This window comes from Chironomus tepperi, unplaced genomic scaffold (assembly GCF_022539635.2).
Source record: "Chironomus tepperi strain 1889 unplaced genomic scaffold, CSIRO-AGI_Ctep_v1 contig_85, whole genome shotgun sequence".
Lineage (NCBI taxonomy): Eukaryota > Metazoa > Arthropoda > Insecta > Diptera > Chironomidae > Chironomus > Chironomus tepperi.
In genome coordinates this window covers 2,223,390-2,233,621 of record NW_027226207.1, presented here as the reverse complement: position 1 = coordinate 2,233,621, position 10,232 = coordinate 2,223,390, and the positions used below count along the sequence as shown (strand labels likewise).

Below are 10,232 nucleotides of genomic sequence, written 5' to 3'. Positions count from 1 at the left end.
TTTAAGAGAATAAAACCTGATTTACTTTATTTAAACTACATGTTGTATGGATTTTGTGGATAAAAATTATAATTCTGAAATTGTGGTTGATGTGGCTGCGGCTGAGGCTGAGGCTGTTGATTGTGCCAATTGTTGGGTGGCTGGTTATTGATCTGATTATGCCAGCTGTAATTTTGAGAATGATTCCTTCGTCTTGGTGCTGTCGCTTGTTGATCTGGATTTCTGTCTGGATTCTTTTTTTGTCGTCTAGCACTTCGTTCCTCCTCATCGTCAGAATATTCAATCATATTTTCAGGAATTTCAATGTCATTCTTCCAACTTGCATCAGATCCCTTACCCATAATTTTTGAAATTATCACGAAATTTGCGTATTCTGTTCTTGGTGCACAAAATACTTTACTTCCAACTGTTATATTCTTTGACACAATATCTTCATGTGTATTAAATCGAATACAATAAATTGGAGTCGATACTTGACCGATAACGTCAAATATCTGACCTAAAGCTTTCTTTCCATTATCCAAAAACAGCACAGAATCAATGTCTAGAGCTGCTGAATGTGGATATGCTTCAACTAGAACCAATTGATCAACAATTGATGTGATTGTACCTATTTCTAGACATTCCTTCTCATCAACCTTCAGTTCCAGGTCTTGAATTGGAGGCAAGTCTTCCTGTAAAATTAAATTTAATTAGCTTTTGTGTCAATTATTGGATCTTTATAGACATTACCAATAAAAACTCTCCTCGAACTTTCAACGGCTGCTTCTTCTTTCTTTCTTTGGCTGGATCATCATTTTCATTCTCGGAATCGTCATCAGATGCGACAGTCTCCAGTTTCTTTTTAATTTCCTTGACATCGATTTCATCATCGGAATCGCTACTGGAACTACTCGATGAACTGTCCAATTCAGCTGTTCTGTATTGATTGCTGTGATCTTCTGGTTCCTTCACTTCCTCATTACTGTCATTTTCATTTTCAGAATCCGAATACTGAGTTAATAAATTCAATGCTGCAGACTGCTGTAAAACTATTGCTTCTTTTGGTTCCTAGAAACGTGATTTTATTAATTTCTTGTTTCTATTGCCATTTATATTCATACCTTTGTCTCAATTTCGTCTGTAATCATTTCAACAGTTGCTGGTTCCATTATTTTCACTAAATTTATGTTTAATGCGTGTTTTATGCTTTGTTTATAAACTTTTTTTGAAAATTTTGACAACTCTGTCTTTTCAAATATTTTTTGGACGTTACAAGAATTTTAACAAATTTTTATGGAATGTAAACAAGACACATGCTTAAAACTTGGAACTAAATCTCAATCAAAACATAAATTAATTAAAAATGTCACTAGAGGATGATGATGTTCCACAATTGTCAGCTGAAACACAAGCTATACTAAATCAATTCCTCAAAGAACAAAATGATCTTGAGAAAGTCGGTGAAGTTTCTGAGAATTGGCAGTAAGTAACAAAACATTTGGAATGTCAATAAATTTTCAACATCCACAAATTTTGTAGATTGTCGCAATTTTGGTATGATGAAGAGACACAAAAAGTATTTGGGAAAATCTGCAAGAAGTTAATTAAAGAATATGATGAGGATATTAAAATTGCACTTCTCTCATGTCCATCACTATTTGAGACAGTCAGAGCAATTGCGGATAATGTGAAGATATTTGAGTACGACGAGAGATTTAAAAAGTACGAGAGTGATTTTGTGCATTATGATTACAATTTAGGAGACAGTGAAGATTATTTAAAGGAGTTTACTGGATCTTTTGATGTAATAATCCTGGATCCACCTTTTCTATCTGAAGAATGCCTGACAAAAAGTTACAAAATTGTAAGCCGAATCAGAAAAGAAAACTCATTAATTATCCTCAATACTGGAAGTATTCAGAGAGACTTAGCAGTTAAGCTTGGACTGAAGGAATCCAGCTTTAAGCCACAACATAAAAATAACTTAGCTAATGACTTTTCATGCTTCGCAAATTTTGATTTCGATAAGTACCTCTAATGTAAAATGAAAATATAAACAAAAATAAAAGTGAAAGGATGAATAATTTCTATGCTGAATAAGTTATGCTCCCCCTACCTATATAGATATTATAGACGACAAAAATAGTTTTTCAGGAAAATTGCTCAAGATTTTCTTATTAATTTTTTTTGGTTGAAATTATGTATAAGACGTAACTTTATTCGATATTTAAGGCATTATTAACAATAATTTAAGACGACTTTCCTGTTGTTACTGAAGGATATTTCTAAAAACTGACAGTAAATACGATTGTAAGTAAACTTTGAGTTTTTTTTTTTTTTCAAGAACATTTTGTGCATTTCTATTTTTCAATGACATACTAAGATCGATACATTTATGCAACGTATACAGCAGGCTTAAAAGTATCGATTGAATCCAGATAAGATAATTGCTGTTATTTTAGTATGTACCTAAATTTCACAGACAATTGTACGAGACATACGAGCAAAAACCCGGGATGTATTTTCATCATCTAATAGGAAATTTTTGTCTATTTTTAGATTCTATCCGCGACTTTCTTCTTTAGAGCGTAACTGATTGTTCAAGATATATACATTTTAACGGTTAATAAACAAGACGTGAAAGATGGATCCTGAAAGCTTTCTTGATATCGCTAATCAAGTGATTAAGCTCAAAATGTTCCCATATTTTGATATCGCACACAGTCTATTGTGTGCATTGTCGGTAAAGGAAGATTTAGGTGCCGGCGCACATGCTTTTAGTCGCAAACATCCATTGGCATGTTGGCTGTCTACCATGCTTGTTATTTTTGCCGGTGGTATGGTCGCTGCTGCTTTATTAGGCGAACCTGTCTTGGGACCATTAAAGAATACTCCACAGTTACTTGTTGCCACAGCTTGCTGGTATGTTGTTTTCTACACGCCATTTGATATTGGTTATAAGGTCAGCAAATTCCTACCCGTTAAACTTGTTGCAAGTGCCATGAAAGAAGTCTACAGAGCAAAGAAAGTCCATGACGGTGTTGTACATGCCGCCAAGCTTTATCCTAATGCCTATATTATTATGATTGTTATTGGAACAATTAAGGGCAACGGAGCCGGATTTACTAAATTACTTGAGCGATTGATTAGAGGAGCATGGACGCCGACTGCTATGGAATTCATGCAGCCAAGCTTGTAAGTTTGATTGATCAAAAATAGATGTTGTATGGTTTTCGAAATAATTTGAACAGTTCAAAATTTAACACATTTGAATTGAATCAAAGTTACCAGAACCATACAAATTATTTTCAAAACCCATATAACAGTTTTAAAAGTTGAATGTAATGCTATATCTAACTAGACATTGAAATTCATACTTTAAATAGTCAGTATTACTAATAGTCCTTGTAGTTCATAGACTAAACATCTAGCTGTGACTTGACACATATTATCCTTATAATTTACACTATCAACATCCAGCTGTGACTCAACAATAACTTTAAATGATATTATCTAATTTAATTTATTTTAATTTGCAGCTACACCAAAGCATCAGTTGTTGCTTCAATTATTTTCGTATTAGATAAGAAAACAGACTGGATTTCAGCTCCACATGCACTTGTTTACTTTGGAATTGTCATCTTCCTTGTATACTTCAAGCTTTCGTCATTGTTACTTGGAATTCATGGTAAGTCAATTTGTTGACACAGTTGCATAGACATGCCTAATTGAATCTATTTTTAATTCACTTAACAGATCCATTTGTTCCATTTGAAAATCTTATGTGTGCATTCTTATTTGGAGGAATTTGGGATTCACTTGCCAAACTCTTCGGAAAGGGACAAGTCAAAGAAGAGGCTAGTAAAGATGCTAAAAAAGCAAATTAACAAACTAAACGTAACAAACTTTAAACAAAATAATTAAAGTGCAATATAGTTAAGGATTTTACCCCACGACATTTTTTTTATACATGTTTCGACCAAAAAAATATTAATCTGCTCATTTGATTCACACATGTGTCATTTATTTCATATGTCATATACTTTTTGTTCTGACGATGTAGCCAAAGATGCTATTTTAGAAAAATTCAAGTCATTTATTTTAAATTTTAATTGAAAATCATTTTTTTGTTTCCAATAACGAACCGAGTACATGCTTCCTTTGATTTGTATTTGTGCAAATTTTAAAGATTTCTTTTTTTGTGGGTCTGATCTTTAATATTTGCTGAAAAAATGTGAAATAAATAAATGAATTTTCGATATACAACCATTTGATCTACATAAAATTTCGAGAACGTGATGAGAGTTTTATTGTGCTTGACTAGCTTATTTGTGATTTACAGCTGATTACTGATGAGACTACAAATTGTTGAATTAATTTTTAGGGCATATTCTCAAAGGGTCGCTGTTTTAATATGGATTGTCTACTGTCTGCGAGATGTAAGATCTGGTTTGTGCCTGAATAAGCTATGCCTGAGTTCATTTTGGAACGGGAGCTACTACAATTTTGACCGTTATTTTTGAAATTTTGAATTTTTCAAATAATTTTTGATCGCTAAAATTCAAATTTATTTGGACCGTTAAAAAATTCAAATTTATTTCGACAGTTGAAATTCAAATTACTTTTGACCGATAAAATTGAAATTTAGTGCTTTTCAAATATCAAGTTTGTACCGGATGCGCATTTATAGATTTAAAAAAAAAAAATAACATCAATAAAAGTTAGTTGATATATATTTTCGCTCTTTTTTTTATTGGCATTAAAAATGAAATAATTTAAAAAACAGCAGATTCCATCATTAGACTTCGTTTATGACACAGTTACATATATGTAAAAAAAAAAAATTATTAACAAAATCTCTCTAAATTGTTACTTTGGCCGAGTAATTGAGTAATTGTAAAAATATATATTAACACAGTACGGACTTAAAATGTATTAAATGTTGTCATATTAAGGCACAAAACTTGATCACGTAAATCAGCAAAGCCACCATTTGGCTTAAGACTATCCTTTGCTTCCTCCTCATCATACATTTTGGTAACTCTTAATGTCTTTGGATAAAATTTTTTCGACAACATTGCATTCTCAATCACAAATTGTATACGCTTTGTGGCTTGACTCGGATCACAGTTTTCTGAATTATGATGCATTCCACTATAAATAAATGAGATAGATGGAAACATTTGTTATACATGTGCTAAAATGTAAATGAGAGAGTAATAAATATTACGCATTAATGGTGTAGGCAACGATATATTTTTACAAGCTGTTTTGCATACTTGTGCATTAGTTCTCATGCGGTTTGTCTGATTTATGAGCACATACTTGCAATATTCATTAGTTTTGATCTGTTCAATATGACTTTAAATCATATTTTCGATATTTTGAAACGTGACTTTTAAAACATTTGTATGGTTCTCACTATAAATGATTTTGTATGGTTTTTAGAAACATTTGTAATGTTTTCAAACATTTCGCATTTGTAAGGTCTTAAAAATTAAGTCTCAAAACAATTCAATTTGTATTGAAAACCATACAACAGTTTCAAAATCCTCATCACAAATTCAAAATTTAAATTTCCGTTAAAAATTTCATCTAAGTTTTTCTAACTTTTTCTTGGTCAGACATTTCCGGAGCCTTGAACTGCTCATGATATATTGTTATTGCACGACAGTTATCACACATTTTTACAGCACATAAATGTCTTTAACACTAACAACCGATCGAACACAGAAAAGTGCCTATGACATTTCGCCTACATCTTACAAGTAGCAAACTTGACTACTTGATTGATACTTACCATTCACCAATGTGAAATACTCGGGGACTTTTAATAATCATTGCAAACAGCTTATTTGTAAGGCAGTTATAATTTACATTTTGTAGACTCCAATCATAATTATATTCATCATATGAACAAAAATATTTAGCACAACTTTTGATATCATTCCATGTTGTACGATTTAATGACATTCCCATATTATGCTTACTTGTCAGCCATGGTGATATTTCTACCTAAAATATGATGCGATAGAAGAGATTTATCAGTTTAAAGTGTCAAAAGACCAAAAAAAGTTCTAGAGTCTGATAAGCAGTAACAGATCATATACAGACCTTATTATAACTATCATAGTTTGTACTTTCTATGTAAGTACCTAGTGATAAAATATTACAGAATGAGCATTTTCTCTTTGATAATTTTCGCATCTGTCTTAAAATATATAAAAAGTCTGGTGCTATCATGTAATCCTCTTCGAGTAACAGCAGTTGCATATCACTAAGAGTCCGCGTCACATTTAGCTCATCAAATATTCTATTCAGTTTCCACCTATTAATAAATTTGATGTTTGTATGAAAAATAAACAATATTGGGTGAGGTAAGAAGCTTCTTATTATTGTTGGGTGTTAAGTTACGGTTATGATTTTAGTGATGGAAGTAGTAAACTTCAGCGTTAATCGAGAAACTGATCGACTGGCTATCCTCTTTAAGTTTTATTTATCCAGGTGTTATTTAAAGGATATCATAGATCACAACTGATCTGTACAACAACCCGTACTTTCTTACTCCTCTGACCGCAATGATCAATTGTTAACCACGACTACCCATAGATTTGAACCTATTGAGTTAGACTTGACATTGAGCTGCATGTTTACTACTCAGACTATCGAAGTTCTATCCGGCACTTTTAACTGTTTGACTATGACAATTTTCCCAAAAATTCCCAATGACAGAGAAATCTAAAGTGAAAGACTTGAAATAAATCTAATGCCGTGTGTCATGAACAGTAAATCACTTGAATTTGAAGGTGTAGAAGTTATTGCCAATTTCACAGTTTCCACGCTCATTTATTATTAATCAATCTAGTATGCTTTTCAAAGGTGTTTCACTAAAATTTACAAGTTCATATTTAGTCAAGTTTACCGAATAGATTTTCACCAGTTACAATTAACCCGAGGTCCACGACTTAATTTCTAGATCATAGCAAACGTCACGATGTGAAGGTGGCCCGAAGGCTTAGAATTCATTACTATTTCAGAGTCTACTTAAGTATTAAGAACCAGAGCTCAAAGTATACTCATATGACTAGCTAATTACAAATGATCGCAGAAGATGACTAGATCGAACTTAAATTTCAACCAAACTTGACAAAAGCTATATATAGCCTATTTACAACTCTCATTTTTAGATAAATAGAGATAAATATCATAAGCGAATGGCCCCTAAGCAAACCGACCGACAAAGTCGGTTAAATAACAAAACTCCAAGCCTTGAAGATATGAAATTATCCGGTATAATTCTCAAGTTCATAGAAATCGACTACCTATTCAATATTCAAATCAACAAGTTATACTGAAGTAGTTTTCGCAACTATGAAGGGAGTCCTCGGTTTGGATAAATTCTATTTGAATTTTCAAATGCTTCCTTTGATCTAAATTTTAAGTTAATTTCATTAGAGTATGATTTTACCGGCATGATGCAATTATTCAAAGTGGGGACCCCCGGCATAGCTTAGAAGCATATGACAATTGTCTTTAGTGGCCGATCAGACAAAGAGTAACGTAACAAGTGAACGACCCCTAACTTGACCAGTTTTTTTGCCAAATTTCCAACAAATTGACGACCACAACAATTTCCTGTGACATTTAAAAGTCTATTGGAAGCTCCATTCAACCAAGCGTAATCAAATATGTATCTTACCACCAATGATGTTTCATTTGTGTATATTTTGCCTCTCGATAATGTCCATAGAGATCAGGAAAGTGTGCATTTTTACACTTTATTTTGATTGCATCACTTTTAGAAATATCACGATCGCAATCTTTGGGATCAGTACCAGGAAATGTATCTGGATGAGTTTGTATTGAGTATGGATAAAAGATCTGCATGACTTTACAAAAGTCAATGTTTTGGACCAAATTATTAATTTCATCATCATAATAATCATGTGAGAATATAATTAATGTCTTTGAAATATCATCAGCCTGTGATAAGCTCTGTATTAAATGCCTCAAATAAGTTATGCGCTTATGCACTTGCACCACAATCACAATCGAGTCATTCCTCAATGTCTCATATTTCATGTCATTCAAGATGATCTGCTCATCATTCATTCTTTCGATCAATTTCTGTATCATCTTCGAGTCATTTTTTGTGTCGGAGTTATTTAGCGAAGGTTGCGACACCGTCACATGCAAATCTGGTTTAGTATGTGAAATGAAAATAGAGAGAAGCACAAATATAAAAAATCGGCAACAAAATTGAATATTTTGATAGTTTATTTCTTGACATGGCTCACAGAATATATATTTTTACTGAATATATATTGATCATTTATATGCGCGCACGATGATTGTATGTGATTCGTTAATTGAGTCTCTAATAATTCTGTTCTGTTCATTTAAATGTTCACTTTATCAGACATGTTCGGGAGGTCGCCGGTTTGAATTGCTTTTTAATTGTCAAGAACATATTCAAATTTCAAATCCAAAATGACCGTTATTGAAGAAATTTAAAGATTTTTCAATTTTTTCAGAACTTTTCAATCCATAGACCCCCAAAAAGGTTGATACAATGTAGCAGTCTGTTGCTTCACTAACTCACCATATTCAAGTAATATTAGACGATTAATAAATGCAAGAAAACAAAGTGTACATAGTAAAACTGCAGCGAAGAGTGTAACTCGCCTTGATAACTTCTTAATTATAAACGGCATGTGTTAACTCTCGAACATATGCCTCTTAACTGAGTATATAATTTTTTTTTTGTATTTCTCCTATTCGAATCGGAATCATTAAAAAAACAAATGTATATTTTTTTTTTCTTCTCTTTCTCCTTTTTGCCTATACACTTCGTCTTACACTGCTGCTGCTTCTTTGAACCAAAAAATCATATATGATGATAACAATATTTTTTAATTTTATTAGGAGGCCAACACCAAACTAGCGCTACATCACTAAAAAAAATACAAAAAATTTTCCACTAAGCTTTACACAAAATAAATATTTCTGACCGCGCTGCTTAGGCGCTGTTGAAATGTGCAAGTTTATTTAAAAACTAACAAGTATTAATTGTAAGCAAGCGAACGAGGACTCTGGATGAAGAAAAAAAAATATAAAGCTGTGTGTACAAGTGCTGTCACTCACATTGTGTGACCCGATCGGCTTTTAGTTGTAGAATTATTCTTTTTATTTTATTTCTTTTCTTCCTTTTGATCATAAGCATGGTGAAATTGAAAATTTCTCGGAAATATTTTTACTATTTAAAAATAGATGAGAAAAATGCTTTTTCTCTTTACTTCATACATGCATGCCTTTATACTTTATACTACATACAGATTTTTCTCACCATGACATTGCGAATTTTCCTCATTCTGCTCATTATTTTTTTGGCAAGTGCAGCAAGCGCTTTAATTAAAGAGAATCTCTCGTCTCATCATCGCAGCACGCATATTTATCGTGTCTATTTTTCAGTGTCAAATGTTAAATGTCAGCGGAAAGTTTAAGTTTGAGTTGGTAGCTGTTGTATGGTTCTGTTACAAATATTAACGGAAAATTGCATTATAAGATTATAACGGAAATCAAAAATTCAAAATTTCATAACTGTTGTATGGATTTATGTGGTTTTTAAATCAAGTTCAACCGTTAATCAATTCAGATTAAAATTCAAGATCACCGATGAATAGCGGAATTACAGGTTGTAATAATGATCATCATCTCATATTCACTATTACACCATCACAGTGAACATCTTAAGCCGCAAAAAGCAATTGAATACAAATGATTAAATTGAAGATTTATCAGCAAGGAGTGTCGCAACTATTGAATATATCCATAATCATATGTTATGAGCGTAAGATTGAGAGAAAATTTATTTAATAAAAATTCGATAGAAAGGGACAAACACAGCAAGTGAGAATGAAAATGACACTCGTGCTCAGTATGATTGTTGACAGTAACATATGTGTGGACATTTGAATGTTACTTAATTGATCAAATATTCCCGAAACGATCAAATCTTTTCAATCGGTGAGTGAACGAATGAATGCACAAAATGTGTAAGTCGAGTTCTAGCTGAAATATATAATGAATGAATAAATGAAGAAGCCAATAATGTCGATATACGCAAATTGATTTGAATAAAAAAGTGCTGAAAATATAACAAAAAACGGATGTCGACTAAAATGTAGAAAAACAAATAAATTATTATCAAGTATGGAACTTGAATGATCAAATTTCCAATGCCGACAGAA

General features: G+C 32.1%; 4 protein-coding genes across 4 annotated transcripts; 2 read left to right on the top strand and 2 right to left on the bottom strand.

Moving 5' to 3' along the window:
- Window positions 1-1,210, bottom strand: LOC139086218 (H/ACA ribonucleoprotein complex non-core subunit NAF1). The gene is made up of 3 exons (XM_070634595.1): window positions 1,104-1,210; window positions 733-1,050; window positions 1-674 (listed from the first exon to the last, which is right to left on the bottom strand). The coding sequence occupies exons 1-3, from the start codon at window positions 1,149-1,151 to the stop codon at window positions 36-38; spliced, it is 1,005 nt and encodes a 334-aa protein (XP_070490696.1). The 5' UTR covers window positions 1,152-1,210; the 3' UTR covers window positions 1-35.
- An 80-nt stretch (window positions 1,211-1,290) lies between these two features.
- LOC139086087 (protein-lysine N-methyltransferase CG9154) lies at window positions 1,291-2,072 on the top strand. The gene is made up of 2 exons (XM_070634399.1): window positions 1,291-1,464; window positions 1,522-2,072. Exons 1-2 carry the CDS (start codon window positions 1,346-1,348, stop codon window positions 2,018-2,020), a joined length of 618 nt encoding a protein of 205 aa, XP_070490500.1. The 5' UTR covers window positions 1,291-1,345; the 3' UTR covers window positions 2,021-2,072.
- Window positions 2,073-2,138: 66 nt separating this feature from the next.
- LOC139086086 (trimeric intracellular cation channel type 1B.1) lies at window positions 2,139-4,276 on the top strand. Its single transcript, XM_070634398.1, has 4 exons — window positions 2,139-2,292; window positions 2,542-3,177; window positions 3,522-3,670; window positions 3,739-4,276. Exons 2-4 carry the CDS (start codon window positions 2,627-2,629, stop codon window positions 3,867-3,869), a joined length of 831 nt encoding a protein of 276 aa, XP_070490499.1. The 5' UTR covers window positions 2,139-2,292; window positions 2,542-2,626; the 3' UTR covers window positions 3,870-4,276.
- LOC139086085 (alpha-1,6-mannosyl-glycoprotein 2-beta-N-acetylglucosaminyltransferase-like) lies at window positions 4,040-9,094 on the bottom strand. The gene is made up of 5 exons (XM_070634397.1): window positions 8,585-9,094; window positions 7,682-8,180; window positions 6,097-6,310; window positions 5,783-5,997; window positions 4,040-5,136 (listed from the first exon to the last, which is right to left on the bottom strand). Exons 1-5 carry the CDS (start codon window positions 8,694-8,696, stop codon window positions 4,908-4,910), a joined length of 1,269 nt encoding a protein of 422 aa, XP_070490498.1. The 5' UTR covers window positions 8,697-9,094; the 3' UTR covers window positions 4,040-4,907.
- Window positions 9,095-10,232: the final 1,138 nt, after the last annotated feature.

Bases quoted from the DNA above. Each gene is read 5' to 3' on its own strand.
- LOC139086087 (XM_070634399.1), top strand. From the start codon at position 1,346: ATGTCACTAGAGGATGATGATGTTCCACAATTGTCAGCTGAAACACAA. The intron at 1,465-1,521 runs GTAAGTAACAAA...CAAATTTTGTAG, and splicing joins GAAGTTTCTGAGAATTGGCA to ATTGTCGCAATTTTGGTATG.
- LOC139086085 (XM_070634397.1), bottom strand. From the start codon at position 8,696: ATGCCGTTTATAATTAAGAAGTTATCAAGGCGAGTTACACTCTTCGCT. The intron at 6,311-7,681 runs GTAAGATACATA...ATTTATTAATAG, and splicing joins CAAATGAAACATCATTGGTG to GTGGAAACTGAATAGAATAT. The intron at 5,998-6,096 runs GTCTGTATATGA...ATCATATTTTAG, and splicing joins ACTATGATAGTTATAATAAG to GTAGAAATATCACCATGGCT.
- LOC139086218 (XM_070634595.1), bottom strand. From the start codon at position 1,151: ATGGAACCAGCAACTGTTGAAATGATTACAGACGAAATTGAGACAAAG. The intron at 1,051-1,103 runs GTATGAATATAA...TCACGTTTCTAG, and splicing joins CAGACGAAATTGAGACAAAG to GAACCAAAAGAAGCAATAGT. The intron at 675-732 runs GTAATGTCTATA...TTAATTTTACAG, and splicing joins TTCGAGGAGAGTTTTTATTG to GAAGACTTGCCTCCAATTCA.
- LOC139086086 (XM_070634398.1), top strand. From the start codon at position 2,627: ATGGATCCTGAAAGCTTTCTTGATATCGCTAATCAAGTGATTAAGCTC. The intron at 3,178-3,521 runs GTAAGTTTGATT...TTTAATTTGCAG, and splicing joins GAATTCATGCAGCCAAGCTT to CTACACCAAAGCATCAGTTG. The intron at 3,671-3,738 runs GTAAGTCAATTT...TTCACTTAACAG, and splicing joins ATTGTTACTTGGAATTCATG to ATCCATTTGTTCCATTTGAA.